Source organism: Carassius carassius, chromosome 47, assembly GCF_963082965.1.
Source record: "Carassius carassius chromosome 47, fCarCar2.1, whole genome shotgun sequence".
Classification (NCBI taxonomy): Eukaryota; Metazoa; Chordata; class Actinopteri; order Cypriniformes; family Cyprinidae; genus Carassius; species Carassius carassius.
In genome coordinates, this window is record NC_081801.1 from 13,864,393 (window position 1) to 13,882,784 (window position 18,392).

At 38.5% G+C, this 18,392-nt stretch overlaps 2 protein-coding genes and 1 long non-coding RNA gene across 4 annotated transcripts; 2 read left to right on the forward strand and 1 right to left on the reverse strand.

The window, feature by feature from the left end:
* Positions 1–237: 237 nt before the first annotated feature.
* Positions 238–1,109, forward strand: LOC132130781 (uncharacterized). Of its 2 annotated transcripts, XR_009428776.1 has the most exons (4): positions 238–493; positions 597–662; positions 745–821; positions 963–1,109. It is a non-coding gene; the product is annotated as an uncharacterized LOC132130781 (long non-coding RNA). The 2 variants fall into 2 exon arrangements; XR_009428775.1 differs by having other exon boundaries at positions 597–821.
* Positions 1,110–2,875: 1,766 nt separating this feature from the next.
* Positions 2,876–11,079, forward strand: LOC132130505 (thymosin beta-like). Its single transcript, XM_059542225.1, has 3 exons — positions 2,876–2,984; positions 10,302–10,410; positions 10,868–11,079. The coding sequence occupies exons 2-3, from the start codon at positions 10,311–10,313 to the stop codon at positions 10,903–10,905; spliced, it is 138 nt and encodes a 45-aa protein (XP_059398208.1). The 5' UTR covers positions 2,876–2,984; positions 10,302–10,310; the 3' UTR covers positions 10,906–11,079.
* Positions 11,080–14,473: 3,394 nt separating this feature from the next.
* LOC132130751 (eukaryotic translation initiation factor 4E-binding protein 3-like) lies at positions 14,474–17,787 on the reverse strand. The gene is made up of 3 exons (XM_059542544.1): positions 17,560–17,787; positions 15,983–16,135; positions 14,474–14,978 (listed from the first exon to the last, which is right to left on the reverse strand). Exons 1-3 carry the CDS (start codon positions 17,687–17,689, stop codon positions 14,947–14,949), a joined length of 315 nt encoding a protein of 104 aa, XP_059398527.1. The 5' UTR covers positions 17,690–17,787; the 3' UTR covers positions 14,474–14,946.
* Positions 17,788–18,392: the final 605 nt, after the last annotated feature.

Genomic DNA, 18,392 nt, shown 5'->3' on the forward strand with positions numbered 1-18,392 from the left:
GGAAGTACGGTTAGGATAATACATTTCTGATAAACTTATTTGTTAATTGTTTGCTCTTTAAATTTTTACCTTCAGTACATGACGGCTAGCATAGGTGTAACTTAAAAAATAACGTAGTGAATAATGAAAGGACACAATCGTTTTGTATGTGTATGCCTTTAGCATTTGTTGTATAATGTTAAAAAGGTCATATGAGGAGATTGTTTTCATATTTAATTTTTCATTCACTTGCAGGGATAGGATTGGCATGGAAGATGCAGCACTCTTTACATTTTAAATGCATGTTGCCATCCTAGAAGTCAAAGTCTTTTTACATGTGACATTAACATGTACATATTTATTTTTTCTATTTTGTTGTTCTATTATTCTATTGTTTGACTTTTTTGTTTCAGATCAAATGTATATCAAGTGTTATCCATGCTCATAACACCTCCACAAATAGAGACTGGATCTTCTGTGCACCATCATCTTGTCTGCTTTGGGAATGTCATAGGTGTTTGATGCCGTACTTTTCTGTGTTGAATTTACATCATGTCAGTATACAGACATAGTCTTGTTCCAGTTTTGCTGTGCTCATGTCTTCTTTGTGTCCCCAGCCCAGCAATCAGATGCATCAGAACAACAAAGCACAACTGTGGTGGCCCAGGAACCTTCAGCAACAAGTACATTGCTTTAACATTAATGATAATGCAATGTCAGTATTGTAATTAAACTTGACCCATCTGACGTAATTGTTCATGCCAGAGATTTAACAACATTGTCAGTCAGGAGCATATTTAACTAACAGGAGGCACACTTCAGCTGGCTTGATAGTGACTTCAGTAAGTGTGATTGACCCTCTTGTTTTTTGTGGCTATAACAATTAGGCCAAGTAATCTCACTCTCTTCCATTTCCCAAACATGAAACTTTTGACTGAAACATTAAAATTTATTTATTTTTTATTTTTGTTGATACTGAACAGGTGCAGTGAAGATATTTAAAGAGACACTATCACATAAAGTACAGAAAGCCTTACATCATCTCTAGGTGCAGTCGCCTACAGTGCAGCCAGCTTCACAAAGACTGTGGGGCTGGTCACCAGGGAAATGGATAATAGGGAGTGCTTTTGGGGTTTACTCCGAAGATGACCACCGTGGCTACTGTAGCTGGGATTGCTTCACTGAAAATGGAGGTCTTGAAGAGTAAAGTGTGTGTGTGTGTGCACACACATTGTGTATTTACTGTAACAATTATGGTCACTTGCAGTTCATTTGTGGAGGTGACGTAATTCTACGGAAAGTGTTGCCTGTGCCAACATGGCGGCGGCGTTGCTAGTGGAGGTGACGTATTTCCGCTCTTGAGTGGAGCTCCACTCGCCCGTATGTCTGCAGCCAGACCCTCTTGAGTTCTGTCAGGTTCATTTCAAAATTTTTTTTTTAATTCTTCAGTTTGAACTTTATTTTGTTCTGAAGTTTGTTAAATAATTTTAAAAATGACTTCAAGGTTGTGAACTGCATCTTTAAATAAAAAGAAGTCATCCATCCATTCTTTTATCCAAACCTCTTTGTTTTATTAGGGTAGCAGGGAGTTGGAGCTTATCCCAGTGTCTTGAGCCACAGCTGGGGAAACTCTCTGGATGGATGGTCAGTCCATCACATGGCTCACACATAGATTTTAAGAAGTATTTTTTTATTTAACAATAGGGGAAAATGTTCATAATCAATGGCACAGTTTAACTGCATGTGGCTCAACTTACCCTCTCCTAGGCTCAGTTTACCCCACCCTGGGGGCAAGTTGAGCCAAGAGACCACTTTTTTTTTGCAAAGCCATATTTTGAAAGCCGTTTATTTTATAACCAAAATTATTATTTCCACATTCTGAAATGTATGTACATATTTAAGTTGGACCCATTACTGCCATGTGCTCGCTTTAAACACACCATAAGTGTGGCTCAACTCACCCCATTGTCTCCTATCTAATGCTGGAAATAATATAATTTTGAAATACAGAAAAATGCAGACAAAGATGCTGACAGAGATTTGTTTTCTCTATTCCTTCTGAAGGTCGAAGGTCTGTCTCTTGGCCCAGAGAGGGACAGCTGTGTGGTTCTTATAGATCTCTGGTCACTTCCTCCCCATAAGGATCAGTTCAGATACAGCTGCTCTGAGGCACCATGTGTCTGGTGTTGGGTGAGTATGGGACACACCATCCTGTGGACTTAAGCAGTTGGTTCATGGTAAAACTTATGTTTGCCCACATGCAGAGAGTCATGCAAGTCAAGAAATTACAATTGAAAATTGTTGTCACAGAGCAAATTATAAGGAAATAAGGAACCAAATAAAGAAATGAGGCAAATATTTAGTGCATATAAGTTTGTATACATTTGTGCGTGTGTGCGTGCGTGTGTTTCCACAAATATAAAAATAATGAGAAAAAAATAATAGGCAGCACAGCTGTTTGCAATATTGATAATAATTGATATGAAATGTTTCCTGAGCACCAAATCAGCATATAAGAATGAATTCCGAAGGATCATGTGACACTGAAGATGGATGCTGAAAATTCAACTTTGCCATCACAGAAATTATATAAAATTACATTAAAAACACTTATTTTAAACTGAAATAGTATTTCAAAATTTGTATTTTCTTCTTCTGTTTTTTAGGTTGAATCCAGCTCCACTCCCTGAATCTTTCAAATAATTGGGTCTCATTTCTGTAACTGAATAAAATCCGGTAGACTCCTCTGCCATGCAAGGTCAGCAGGTGTACACTCAAATCTGCCCCTCCCTTAATTCCAAGATCATGAATATTTCATGTTGTGTGAACAAAAAAAGAAAGACAAAGGGGGTGTGGCCAATCAAATAACCCAGGGGACAGGCGGTGTGTAGCCCCCTCCTCATCAGCACAGACACACAGATAAGGCAGAACCTGCTGCTCCATCCACCCACACAGACAGACTGATACTTTCTCATTCAGCTCTCGTGTCCATACACTGCATCGCGGTAAGACTTTCTAGAATCCAATATTCTGGATGCTTTTAGAGGTGGCGTTGTATTCTTTCTACTTATTTTCAGAGAGATAGTCTGACATGTCTAGAGATTTGAAGTGAGAAGCAATGAGAAGAAATTACGTTTTTATATATTTACGGTAGTAAATGTACAAAATTTCTTCATGGAACATGATCTTTACTTTGTCATAAGGAGTTTTGGCATAAAATAAAAATCTGTAATTTTGACCCATACAATGTTTTATTGCCTATTGCTAAAAATATACCCCAGCGACTTAAGACTGGTTTTGTGGTTCAGGGTCACATACATTAAACATCCCAGACAGCATGGTAACATTGATTCAATGTTGAGTTTTGATCCAAACCATCATTTTGGTTGACATCAAAATTTCAATGTTTAAAGTGTGTTGGATCAGCATTGAAATTTTGATGAAAGGAAACAGCACACATGGGTGAAGACAGTGACATTGAACTAACATTGAGTCTTAGTTCATGAGCACAATATCTTGCAGGCATGTATCTGTGCAAAACACTACTGGGTGTTTCCCAATCAGTGGGGCGTTTCAGTTTATGATGGGCACTTTCAATGGTGTTACCTCATTTGCTCTAATACACTGGAGGTTTGGTTTAGGGGTGGGCCCTCATGATTTTAGCAAGTCTTTTGAAAAATGGTTGAAAAACCAATTGTAGTTTGAAAATTGGCACTAATTGGTATACGCCCATTTTGGTTTTGCATGTGGGCTTCTCAATAGTTAATTGATGCTTCCTTATTGAGAGAAAACACAAGGCGCGTCCTATACGGAAGTCTTGACATGCATGACCTCTCTGAGTTTCAAACAATGGTGCATATAATTAATTTCTGTTTTTAGCATGCTTTTTACTTGTTATACAAATAAATACATTTTATTTATTGTTACTAAATCTACTAACATACATTAATTTTCAAAGTAAGTAAAAAGTGTTGAAATAAATTGTACAGTAGCATGGGGACATTGATACAATGTGGTGTTTTCATCCAAAACATGTTGAATCATCATTGATATTTTGAGCCAAAATGGAAGTGGGTGATGAAAAATTATCTCCAATTCATCTTTAGCCTTGATTGATAAAATTCTACAATATTTAGCTGATCTCTAGGAGCTCATGAGCATGAATATTAAACTTGACATAGCCTATGTTTCTGTTACGCTAGAATTACTCCAAGGCATTCAGTAGGATGGGTTGAGGCTGATGAGGATGGATAATTAAAGAAAAGAGAAGCACACCCTTAATCATGCTGACAATGATCATACATTGAGTTGTAGTCCACAGCATAACTGCTTGTCACAAGATTGGATTGTATCCCATCTCCTGCTAGCAGATTTATTAGGTAAACATTCATATTCCTGAAAAAGTATCAAACGTAACAGTTCTAAAAGGTACAACTCAAAATCAAAGATGTTTTCATGTGATATTCAAATAGATTAATGGTTTAGCATTAGGTAAATCTGCAGCTTTAATGAAACAGCTTTATAATTAAGCTGTTCCCACAAACTTGCTACAATAAATAGGTTCTTGGTAAATTAGGTGCCATAAAATGTACAAACCGTCAACATACTGAAGTCTTGTGTATTCTAGCTCTTCCATTTGCAAATGTTCAAAGCACTAAATGTAAAATATATTGAAACAGTAATAGAGTTTAGATTATTTTAAATCAGTGATACTAAAATCATGTTCTAACTGTCTGTATTCATAAATAGTTAAAAGTAAATGTTATATTTTCAATATATTTTTGTGACTATGTATGTATGTATGTATGTCAATGTCACCTTTATTTATATAGCGCTTTAAACAAAATACATTGCGTCAAAGCAACTGAACAACATTCATTAGGAAAACAGTGTCAATAATGCAAAGATGATAGTTAAAGGCAGTTCATCATTGGATTCAGTTATGTCATCTCTGTTCAGTTAAATAGTGTCTGTCCATTTATTTGCAATCAAGTCAACGATATCGCTGTAGATGAAGTGTCCCCAACTAAGCAAGCCAGAGGCGACAGCGGCAAGGAACCGAAACTCCATCGGTGACAGAATGGAGAAAAAAACCTTGGGAGAAACCAGGCTCAGTTGTATGTATGTTATATGTATGAGAACTTATTTTACTTTTTCAGAGAATCCAAAAGAAAAGAGGCACAGTCTGAGCCAGATTTTATCAAATTGAACAGTTGCACCACTTGCAGCAATAATGACTTCACGGTGGTCAAAGAGGCGTATATTGAAATCAATGATTAAGTCCACAGAGTCAGAAATACTACAACAATTCTATGAAACCAGTGCACAAAATTCTGTGTCAGAAGAAAATCATGTTTAAGCAGTAAAGATTATGTTGAATACCCTAAAGTTATGCCGTCAAGCTGAAGAAGGAGTCCTATCGGGCCTGGTTGGCTTGTGGGACTCCTGAGGCAACTGACAGGTACCGGCAGGCCAAGCGGACTGCAGCCCGGGTGGTTGTGGAGGCAAAAACTCGGGCCTGGGAGGAGTTCGGTGAGGCCATGGAGAAGGACTATCGGTCAGCCTCGAAGAGATTCTGGCAAACCGTCCGGCGGATCAGGAGAGGGAAGCAGTGCCCTACCAACGCTGTTTACAGTAGAGGTGGGGAGCTGTTGACCTCAACTGGGGATGTCGTTGGACGGTGGAAGGAATACTTCGAGGATCTCCTCAATCCCGCTGTCACGTCTTCCATTGAGGAAGCAGAGGCTGAGGGCTCAGATGTGGACTCGTCCATCACCCAAGCTGAAGTCACCGAGGTAGTCAAGAAACTCCTCGGTGGCATGGCACCGGGGGTGGATTAGATCCGCCCTGAGTACCTCAAGTCTCTGGATGTTGTGGGGCTGTCTTGGCTGACAGGGACGGTGCCTCTGGGATGGCAGACCGGGGTGGTGGTCCCTCTTTTTAAGAAGGGGGACCGGAGGGTGTGTTCCAACTACAGGGGGATCACACTTCTCAGCCTCCCTGGGAAAGTCTATGCCAGGGTACTGGAGAGGAGAATCCGGCCGATAGTAGAACCTCGGATTCAGGAGGAACAGTGTGGTTTTCGTCCAGGCCGTGGAACACTGGACCAGCTCTATACCCTCTACAGGGTGCTGGAGGGTTCATGGGAGTTTGCCCAACCAGTCCACATGTGCTTTGTGGATTTGGAGAAGGCATTCGACTGTGTCCCTCGCGGCGGCCTGTGGAGGGTGCTCCGGGAGTATGGGGTCCGGGGCCCTTTGCTAAGGGCTATCCGGTCCCTGTACGACCGGAGCAGGAGCTTGGTTCGTATTGCCAGCAGTAAGTCAGACTTGTTCCCGGTGCGTGTTGGACTCCGGCAGGGCTGCCCTTTGTCGCCGGTTCTGTTCATGATTCTTATGGACAGAATTTCTAGGCGCAGCCAGGGGCCGGAGGGGGTCAGGTTTGGTGACAACACGATTTCGTCTCTGCTCTTTGCGGATGATGTTGTCGTGTTGGCCTCATCAAGCCAGGACCTTCAGCATGCACTGGGACGGTTTGCAGCCGAGTGTGAAGCGGCTGGGATGAGAATCAGCACCTCCAAATCCGAGGCCATGGTCCTCAGTCGGAAAAGGGTGGCTTGCCCACTTCAGGTTGGTGGAGAGTTCCTGCCTCAAGTGGAGGAGTTTAAGTATCTTGGGGTCTTGTTCACGAGTGAGAGAAGGATAGAACGGGAGATTGACAGACGGATTGGTGCAGCTTCTGCGGTAATGCGGTCGATGTACCGGTCTGTTGCGGCGAAGCTCTCGATTTACCGGTCAATCTACGTTCCTACTCTCACCTATGGTCATGAGCTTTGGGTCATGACCGAAAGGACAAGATCCCGGATACAGGCGGCCGAAATGAGCTTTCTCCGCAGGGTGGCTGGGCGATCCCTTAGAGATAGGGTGAGAAGCTCAGTCACCCAGGAGGAGCTCAGAGTAGAGCCGCTGCTCCTCCACATCGAGAGGGGTCAGCTGAGGTGGCTCGGGCATCTGTTCCGGATGCCTCCTGGACGCCTTCCCGGGAAAGTGTTCCGGGCGCGTCCCACTGGGAGGAGACCCCGGGGAAGACCTAGGACACGCTGTAGAGACTATGTCTCCCGGCTGGCCTGGGAACGCCTCGGTGTCCCCCCAGAAGAGCTGGAGGAAGTGTCTAGGGAGAGGGAAGTCTGGGGTTCTCTGCTTAGACTGCTGCCCCCGCGACCCGGCCCCGGATAAGCGGAAGAAGATGGATGGAAAGTTGTTATAGACTCAGCTGGTTCAGATTGTAATGATTCAGTCACAGATGAGTTCCCTGGTGGGGTGTCTGATGAGGTTCTGTGGCATCCAACCAATATACACAATGTTAATAATGACACAGTCAACTTATCAGACGTTGACTCTGATACTGAGTCAGAAGCTCCAACGAATGAGTTTCTTTTAAGGAGTTTGCGATATTGGGCCTCAACCATCTCAGTCTCACTTGCTGCACTCAGTGCACTTTTAAGTATTTTGAGAATGTTTCATCCAGAATTGCCCATAGATGCCAGGACAATTCTTAAGACCCAAACCCATGTATCTACCATAAAGACGGAAGGTGGGTTGTATTATCATTTTGGCTTGGCAAAGGGGATATTGTCATGTTTGAAAAGCTTAATTCTGCCTGAACAATTGAAAATAGTTAAAGTACAGTTCAATTTATATGGCCTTCCACTTTTCAAAAGCTGTACACTTCAATTCTGGCCAATTATTGCCATTGTCAATTGTGACTATACTAAACATCCCTTCCTCGTTGGCCTTTACTGTGGTATGAAAAAGCCCAAGTGCATATTTGAGTTCTTAAAGCCATTTATTGATGATTTAGCTGATGTTCTTATGGGTGGTATTGTTTACAATGGTCAAAACATATTGGTAGAAGTAAGCTCTTTTGTGTGTGATGCCCCTGCCAGAGCCTTTGTTAAAAATATAAAATCTCACAATGGCTACTCAGACTGTGACAAATGTGTTCAATTGGGTGAGTGGCAAAATAAAATGACATACCCAGAAACTGATGCAAAGTTGAGGACGGATTCTGATTTTAATGATATGATTGATGAAGACCACCACTTGAACCAAAAACGTTCTCCTTTAGCTGGCTTGGTAAAAATGGTTACCATGTTTCCATTAGATTATATGCACTTGTGCTGTCTAGGCGTCACTAGGAAACTTTTGAACTTATGGATCAGAGGTAAAGCGCATAGTACTAGGTTGTCCACGCAAACTGTAGCTGACATTTCTGAAAAGTTAAAGCTGCTGAGTTCCTACACGCCGGTTGAGTTTAGTCAGAAACCAAGAGGGTTATCAGAAATTGACCACTGGAAAGCTATGCGCTCTTTTATGTTGTACACAGGCCTTGTTGTGCTTCAGAATAGCATTCAAATGCCGATGTATTAGAACTTTATGCTGTTTTCTGTTGCAATGCATTTGCTTTTATCCTCTGGAACCCCAGAGGCGATGATTGATTGTGCTCATGAATTGCTTGTCTCATTTGTATGCCACTTTGGACAACTGTATGGTAAATATGAAATAGTCTACAATATACACCAGCTCACTCCTCTGGCTGAAGAGTATCGTCTCTTTGAACCTTTGGATAATGTGTCAGCATTTCCTTTTGAGAATTATTTAGGACAAATAAAACGTATTTTGCGCAAGCCTCACTTACCCTTACAGCAAGTTGTGAAAAGGTTATCTGAGATGCCAAGTCCAGATTCACCAAAGCCTCATTAATGCAACTTAAGTCAGACACATTTTGACGGTCCAGTGCTCCATAGCCTTAGTCTTGGCAAACAGTTCAGAAAAGCTGTCACTGAAAAGTACACTCTGTCAATAATGCAAGGAGATAATTGTGTACAAATAGTTGGCCACATTGCTATTTTAAGAAATATCATTAAGGTAGATGGAGTAGGGATTTTTGTCCTGTTTCAAAAGTTTCACAATCAAGAGTCATTTTTCTCCTACCCATTTGAGTCAACCAGCATAGGTTGTTATAAAGTTTGGGAGTTGCATGACAATCTAGATATGGCCAGGCTCCAAGATATTAAGCTGAAATATTTCCTCTGTCCTGACAAGAATGTTTTCATTGCCATGCCACTCATCCATATGACATAATTAATTGTTTGTAGATTAAAACATGATTTTGCTGTTGTAAGAAAAGCTTGTACTTAACATAATTAGTTCCTGCTTTTCCATCTCCAAGGAAAAGTTTACATTTCTAATCTTGTATTGTAGGGGAGTTATTTTGTTTTAAAAAATGAAGCAGTGGTGCATCGTTCAATTTCAAAATGGTGGCACAGAAATTGTGCCACACAGCTGGCTGATTGGAAATAAGCTTCTTTGGCCACCATATCCACCCAAAGACACAGCCAAGATACGGGCTGCAGTGAAAAAATATGAGCTGCCTACTGAGGAATGGTTGTCCTATGAACCTGTTAGACACCTTGCAATTCGGGGTAAGTGTATAAATTAATATGAGTTGGAATTTGAATTATTGTGGACTTTATTACACTCACAACATATAACTTGCAGCCACATATGAAGAAGCTGAGAAGGGTTTGAAAAGATACCTACAGGAGAACTGCGACACAAGTGACATTCAGTCTGAAGTAGAAACTGAGAAGTTTAAAAAAAGAAAATCCAGGTAACACAATTAATGAATGACAAGGGGAAATAATAATCATAACATGAAATTCCTAGATGTATCTGAAGTTTTATTTCTCTATTAGACACAATCCCATTTACAACACATCTGATACAGAAGAGGAAGTTAAAAAAAGAAAGCTCTGCCCAGCTCCTAGACTTCTATTTCCAGGTATAACAGTGATTTTATGTAACTAAGACTGAGTGGCACAATATATGCAATTGTTCCATTTATGTGGACATTCCAAAATGTAATTTTGCTAACATGTAAAATCTGTTTCACTGCAGTCTCCAATATAATGCAGGCTCCTGTTCAATCAGCTTCCAGAGTCCAGACCTTTGTCCAGCCCTCTAATCAAATTCTGCCTAACCATCCCTCCGAGTCCTCTGACCAGATGTGCAGCAGTTCTCCATACTTGACTGAGTCAAGTGACTCATCAGCCCTGCCTGCCATGTACCCCTGCCAGGAACCATCTTCCAAGGATCATGAGGGTATCCATTCCAGAAGTGCTTTGGCAGTTTTGCAATGAGACCAATATTTGCTTTGATTTTAATGTCCAGCTTCGATCACTTTGTAATGTTGAAGCAATATTACTCAACATTGTTTCAATGGTTACATGCTATCTGGGATGTATTTTGTTTGGTCTATAGTGCAGAAACATGTCTGACAAGCCCAACATGACAGAAATCACATCTTTTGATAAAACCAAGCTCAGGAAGACAGAGACCCAAGAAAAAAGTCCCTTGCCAACCAAAGAAAGTGAGTACTGTATCTGATCCTGAAACAGTGGCTGAAGATCTCATGATGATTATGAAATGATCAGTATTTTGTTTTGTTTTTAGTATATTGGTAATTTCTCAATTAAAAATGTGTAAACTACAGTAATTAAATTCAGGAAATAAATTGCATATGAAGTGAAATAAATATTTCAGTGTTTGTGATTTTCTAGATTCATCAATTACTTCCCATAATTTGATTTGGAAAGTAATCTGTTTAAAAAATCCTTTGAAATATACGTAATGTTTTTTTTTTTCACAGTTTTTTTTATGATATGCAACAAGTTATTTCAAGTTATATACATAGATTTTTTTTATCACGTTATTTTTTCTCCTGCTCTGCAGAATAAAATCAATTAACTTTTTTTCCACTTAAAACACTTCTCAAAGTCTGTCTTCTTGTGAATTGTTTTTTTTTCTTCTTCTTCTTTTTTCTGCAGCTATTGAACAGGAGAGGCAGGGAGAGTCCACGCCTTGAACGCCGCTGTTAACCGCAGTCACACACCAGAGAGAGAAGGGAATGACTGAGATCAACAAGAGAGGGACTTTGGGAGGAATTGAACCAGTAACTGATGTGTCATTTGTTTCATAGTTTTGTTTGTTAGAGAACTTAATAAAAATAAATGTACGGAATTTCCACGAATGTATTTTATCCAGTGGTGCCAGACGGTCATTCAAATGCATTAACGGTATGACGACTGCCAGTATAGTCCTAACCATTTAAGTCCAAACAAGATCTAAACAAGTGCTAACACATCCGAAGCAAGTCCTAACACATTCGAAACAAGTCCTAACATAAGCCCTAACAATCCTAACATTAAGTCGGTGGGCTCGAATCCCAGCCTCCTCGGCATCTAGTGTTATGGTTATAATTTACGCAACAAACATTCAATACACGAAGAGAGGTAAGTCGCATGCGTTCAGTAGAATTCACTGGTAATTTCTAACGTACTTTCTTAAGTTTGCATCGAGTTGTAGGCTATTTGCAGTGGATGTTCACACAAAAGACATCAGCAACGACGTCTAAGACGTAGGCTATACTTGGTAAACATAATATTACCAAATATTATATAAGAACGCGTCTACAAAACCAATGAATAGGCCTACTATTTATTATTATTTTAGTAAAATATAGCATTCTGAACTCCTGACACTTCATTTTACCAAAGAATTTTAAAAAGATTTTACCACTAGATGGCACTATATAACTTCCGTTCGACATCCTAACTTTTTTTATTAGACTTCAATAAACACAAAGTTTGAACTACAGTAATACACATGAAAATATAAAACACAAACATAATATAAAGAAACCATACATCCTAACTTTACTTTATTGTGATGCTTCCACATACACTAGGCTATACTGAAGCACGAAATGTCGTTTCTTATGGACCAAGGTGCAAAGACACTGAAAAAAAAAAACATCAGACATAAGAGCACATTAAATAAAATGAGCAATAAACATGACGAGCACAATAAATATGACAAGGCAGAAGTATTAAATGATGTAGAAATGTGAAATTGTAGCAATGTTAGAGTGTAAGATTAAAGTGCTTGTGCACAATTGAGGTGGCTCAGAACAGATATTATGTTAGAATGTGTGCATTTGCAAAGAGTGTCTTTAGTGCACATTGGGGGAGTTTAGTGCATATGAATGTAAACTGATCATTGTGCAGTTGTGCAAGAGTGTCTACGTAGTGCACATGAAAGTGCAGATGTATGCAAAATGTCCATTGGAGTGTTTTTGTAACTGTAGCTTGTCAGTATAACTATAAAACTATGATGCAATTAATATTAAATATGAAAATAATATTTATACAAGTTTTGCCAGGCATATTATCTTTGTTTTAAGGTAGCTGTGTTTAGAATAGGCCTACATGCATTCCCATAGCACGTGTAGCATATAATACTACATTATAAATCCATCCATACTTCAAAATGCTTGTCCTCTGTGATTGCGAGGATGCTGTAGGTCTTACATTATATTCATATTAATTATTATAATACAGTATAATATAGCTCTATATAATCTTTCCGCATGGACAGTTTACAGGACATCTGGGTCTGTTTACTGGTAATGTTGTTATGCTGAGTCTAAATGCTGAGTAAAACTGAGGTGGGGGTTCAATTTAAAGTGTTCTTTTGACACACCGATGTATAACAATAGGCTACATGACTGAAGCATGAGTACATTACAGTTTGTTTTAATACCCAAGGCTTTACATTAATAAAATACAAAGTCACATTTGGAGAGATACATTCAGTTTGTAAACATAAAAAAGGAACGTTCAAAACAACACGGTCACGAATTAACTATCAAACTCAGTATGAGAAAAATGAAGCTGGCACCAGCTGGTGTAAACATTACGTTATGCTGGTTAGACCAAGAAACAACTGCAGGACTGAGTCTCAAGGTTGATGACGAGAAGAATGTGATAAGAGGGTGTTTGTGTACCAAAGAGGCTAGTAGTACAGTAATGACTAGTGAGTTCATATCACTGTGTCAGCCAAACTGGCACTGAGCCATGCCCGCTTTCAAAATCAAGCATTAGCAATAACAATAATCTGATCGTGGATTATAAGTATAAATGAAGATTTATACTTATAAATCTTAATGAATAGATATAACATATTTATAAATATAAATGAATAGATATAACATATTGTCATAATGTCATAATATTCTGTTGTATTTCCTGGACATAAATATTTTAACATAACTGCTTCATTGCTTATTAATATTTTTAAGCAAAAATCATGTGATGTGACCAACAAAGACACATGCTAGAGAAACAATCAGCAGACCCTCATGACTCTGTGTCAGGGAAAAGAAGTCTCTCAAAATACCAGATCATTTGAGTCTGGTTAGTTTAGATCATAAACATTTGTGATTTGTTGGTATCGGTTTTGTTTTGTTTCTAAATTATATGAAGCACATTTCTGCGGCCTTGGTACATTTTTAAATTAGAATTTTAAATTATTGAAAAATAATTTTCTGAGTCATGCCATTAATCCGTTTAGAGAAAACAATCAGCTAAGTATCATTCTCCATGACTACAGTGTTCTGGTTCTCAGGAGCTGCTGTTTTGTATTTTCCACTATGTGACCTCAGACAGGACACACTCTATTGTTGCTGCTAAACTGATCTGATGAGAACACTATGGTAAAGAAGTAATATTTACAATATTCATCCTATGCAGATGGAAAGCATAATTAAAATTAAAGGAATAATCATAAGTTCAATACAAGTGAAACTCAGACAACAACACTTAAATCTTTGTGGTCTTATCTAAAATTATACTAAAATGGGTTACAGAGGCACTTATAACAGAAGTGAATGGAGGCAATTTGTTGCAACAGAACAGCTATAAGTCATAAACAAAATGGCAGCTAACCTTTTTGGTCTACAGTTATACCCAATTTTGTATGACACCTAAAACCCTAAAATGACCATAACAATGAAATAAAAAATTTAATTTCACAGCTCAACTAGTGCACGATTTAAAACCGAATGAATGTTAGTGGTTTTATAAAATAAGCTCCACGTTTCTTTCACATTCTCCAAACCTTTGGCTCATTCACTTCCATTCAATCTCATTATAATCCCATTTTTCTCTTTTTCGGCCTTAAAAAAAATGTTAGTCAGAAATTGCTAGTAAATTTCAAAATTAGAGCAAAAACACAAACTTAACATGAATTAAACAATTTTGAATTAAGAAAAACTTATAGCAATAACATGTTTTATTTAGAAATTATTTATGCTTTTACAGTGTACACAATATCTGTTATTTTACATTACATCAAGTCATTTAGCAGATGCATTTATAAAAGCTTTTTTTTTAAATAGGAAACAAGCAGGTAGTAAATAAATAGAGTGCTAGAGTTAGAGGGACAAATAAAGATGGAAGAAATGTGTTGCCAATGCCAATTCTTGAAGATTGCTAAGGACTATTGATTGAGTTGGGCAGGCCATTCCACCAGGAGGGAACGTTTAATTTAAAAGTCTGTGTTTAAAAAAAAAGAAGAGACAAGTCAAAAATATATACTGTTTTGTTTCAGTTTTATTCCAAAATGTCATATTCCATCCAGAGAATGAATAGCAAACAGTACAAAAATCATCATCCCAACTGTTTATTTCTGGCGTATATGACTTAAATGCCCTTCATAGGGTCATAGTTCCATTACAAAAATAAAATAGCTTCATTTGAACTATCTTCAGATAGTAAAAATGTAGATTACAGTTACCTTCAGAATGGTTGTAAATAAAGAGTAAGGAAGGCACTGCATCAAACAGCAGCAAAAGCTGCATTTTCACCATAACATCCACCAAACTCAAAACACTCCTCCCCACAACAGAAACACTTGACCTGAGCATTTCATCATTTAGATAAAGTAAAAAATAAAGCATGGAGGCAATAATGAAGGAATCCACAGCTGGTGTGATCATCCCTCAGAACATGAGCACTGGTAGAACAGTACGAGTCAGTCCATTTTTCACACGAGCTGGAGACATCCATCACATATCCATCACAAACTGGTCGTCATCAACTGCGGAGAAAAAGAATGAGACAGAAGGGTTAGAGGGTTCAAAGTGTAGTGTCACTGTGAACTCTTCCTAAAAAAAATTATTTGAACAGCAACACTCCTTTCACATGAAGCACGGTACACCCTGAGGATATTCCCCTGATAGGGAAATCAGACTTCCCAAACTCTGAGCAGGTCAGATGCATTTTTGTTTGCTTTTCTCATGAACTGACTTCAGTCACAACAAAATGTGACCGTGAGCTTAGAATAAAGGGGGGAAAAAAGAAAATGGATGCGGCAGCCTAGGGCAAATTTTCACTTAACCTTTTTTTATTTTTTTTAAATCAGTATAGCTATCAGCATAAATTCTTTGAGTTTTTACTCTACTTAGAAAAACACTTGAATTGCATTTTAATACTTGCATTTGGGTCAATTCTTTGTCTGGATGCATTTACAAAACACATTAAATGACATGAATTCACCTTCTATGATGAGTTTGTTTTTAAACTTCTGAATTAACATGTTTTTAGATATTTAAAAAAAAAGTTTTATATAATTTTATTATTAAATAATACTTAAATTAACCTAATAATTTATACAATATTAAAATAAAATTTACAAATGCATTTGTGGTGTAAGGAAAATGTTACGTTTTTCAAAACCAAACGAAACCAGCATGAATACAAAGAGTACATTTCTAAACAGCAGATATTTATAAGACTTTTTTTTTTTTTTTATAAATGACCACTTTTATTTGTCATTGACATACTATACATAAACTTCAACATGAGACTTTCTCGGTCACATACTGTATTCCAGTAGACGACCGCAATGTGTCATGACACAAATTATGAACATGCTTAAACCTGCTGCTCAGGTTTTGCTTGAGGCTGTTGATTTGGAAATTGAAAACTGTATACATTACATGTTAGAGATGCCAAATTGGATTAAGAAGAACAAAAAACAAAAAGCAAGTGTAAGAATAATAATAAAATATAAAAAGATGGAAATGATGAGTAGTGACTTACCAGTGAGCTCTTTGTTGCCATTCTCCTGCTCTGCTGGTTGCAGTGAGGGTCTGGTGACCCCTGGTATGTGGGGGAGGCAGCACGGTGGGGTGTGAGCGAGGGGCGATTTTCGACATTCCAAAAGAAACTTTCGATCATAGATGATCCGAGTTCCTGCAGGGAAAATATCAGTATTAGTTTAAGAGGTTCAGCCTTAAAAAAATAATAATAAATAAATTAAAAAAGTTGGCATAAGCCTATAGCATTTTTTGCTTCAAGTTACTTTTTTTCCTATTGAGCTCTGCTCTATACAAGAATTCAGAAAAACATGCGTCTCCCAAGTGAAAGTCTGTAATGTAGTTTAGCTCATATTAGAGTAATGGAAACAGCTGAATGAAGAGCTGACTAGGGTGCTTTCTAAATGCATGCAGGCAAAAACACTCAAAAACAAGGTGCCCCTGTATAGATGTCCTGTGGTAACCCAAGTAGCAAGAAAATTAAGCAACATCCATTACTGCACAGTGTGATTGGACTGACTGAGGTCTGACTTAAGAATATCTAAAACGTGAATTGAAATAAACAGGTTTAAGAAACAAGTTCTTATATATGACAACATTTTTAATTCAATATGATGTGCTACATCTCTGGTCATTAAAACGCATACATATGTAAGATATTAGTCAAAGCATGATGGTTTTTATGGATAAATGTGCTGTAATTAAAAATTGATTGACATAACAGCCACTGGCTTGGTTTCAAAAACTGAAGCAAGTCACATTAATCATTGTGAACTTTAATAACCACGTGATCAATGTTGACAGTTGTGGCGTAATGTAGTTCGCGGATAGGTGTTTATTACATTATATTACTTTATTTCGTTTATATTAACAAGTTTAAATTGTAACTTTTTTCAATGTTATATCATGCCTTCGTTTAGTTTACCATTTTAAATTAGCTTTATGAAGTTATGCATTTTCTGTTATGTTTGTCCCAGACCCAAACTATCAATCATTTTTTTAAAATCCATATATATATATATAAAATGACGACAAAGTATGATAAACAACTTCGATATTTATTAAACATAGGTATACTTGTGTTCAACATTAATTATTTGCGATGCGTACTGAATTAGTCTTAGCATGTGAGATGTTGTAGAAATGACACTAGCGTTCATGGCTTTCAGAATGAACATCAATTTTACAGAATTCTTCTGATGCACGTGCGTTCGCTTTCAACCTTTGTTAGCAGACAAATTAAACTACCTAGAATGTAGAGGGTGCTTTAAATTAATTTCGTGTAGGTCCATTGGGCTAAATGTGAGCATGATTAAAACAAACACACATTCCTTTAAATCCAAAACACCGCTGACGACAGTAAATGACGGAATTGCTTAAAAGGCAACGTGCCGCTTGTAAACATCGCATTGCCTCTGGCGTTATGACCGCGCAATGCAAACTATCAATTACTTACGTCATACAAAAACAAAGTGCGCTCGGGTTCCAACCACGTGGGAAAAACTCGCGCACAAAATATTTAACTTTACTAGTTCTAAAATACATCCTGTGGTTAAGAATAAGCACACCAGGTCATGTTACCTCCAGGAGTTGTTGAAAACACGGTTCCTCCAGGAGTTTGACTGTAGTTGTCGAGGAGTGGAGACCGGTAGGAGCGGCTTGGAATCGGGCAGGTCGACGAGGCTTCGCAGCTGGTGGACATGATGAACATGAATCAAAGCTCGAGACTTGAATGAACACGCAAAGATCTTGAACGATATGTCGTAGAGATGCGTGTCTGTGCGCTGCACAAGTAGTGAATCTCGAGGGAGGAGATTTCTCACGTGCTGCAAACGTGGAAATCTGGCCAATCAAAGGGATGATTCCACCACCGACGCCAGAAGCCCCTCGCTGAAGAACGCAAGATCAATGGGGCGTGGTTAGATACATCTCTGGGAGGTGGAGATAGGTGGGTTTAGGTATCATGGGGTAGAGACGGGTAGGTTTAGATATACGTAAGGTGGGAGGATCCAACCACGCCCCCGTCGCACAGCGCCGAGGCCCTCTGCAAGGAGCAAGTGTTTACAGCCATTTCATGGAACTTCGAACAGCACGAGTTTCTCGGAGAGGTTCATTTGGGTACATGATGTGAACTCTGCGATAAGATATGACAACACCTTGTGCTGTACTAAAAGCACAATCTCAGGATGACCTGTCCTCTCTACATTTGTCTCCCATATTTGCAGTAAAATGTGTAATTTCATGCAATTACACATACAATATTAGTGTCGTTCTATATCCCAACAGTCCTTTATTTATTTATTTTTTTGTCATACAAGTTGTGCTGCTTATATCCTACCACATCACTTTTATTCCTGGTAGGTCACCAGATTTTCAGAACATAGGCATTTCAAAAAATGTGAAAAGTTATGCCA

Excerpts from the sequence above, each read along its gene's own strand:
- LOC132130505 (XM_059542225.1), top strand. The coding sequence starts at position 10,311 with ATGTCTGACAAGCCCAACATGACAGAAATCACATCTTTTGATAAAACC. Across the intron at positions 10,411-10,867 it reads TCCCTTGCCAACCAAAGAAA|CTATTGAACAGGAGAGGCAG; the intron begins GTGAGTACTGTA and ends TTTTTTCTGCAG.
- LOC132130751 (XM_059542544.1), bottom strand. The coding sequence starts at position 17,689 with ATGTTCATCATGTCCACCAGCTGCGAAGCCTCGTCGACCTGCCCGATT. Across the intron at positions 16,136-17,559 it reads GTTTTCAACAACTCCTGGAG|GAACTCGGATCATCTATGAT; the intron begins GTAACATGACCT and ends TTTTCCCTGCAG. Across the intron at positions 14,979-15,982 it reads TGGCAACAAAGAGCTCACTG|TTGATGACGACCAGTTTGTG; the intron begins GTAAGTCACTAC and ends TTTTCTCCGCAG.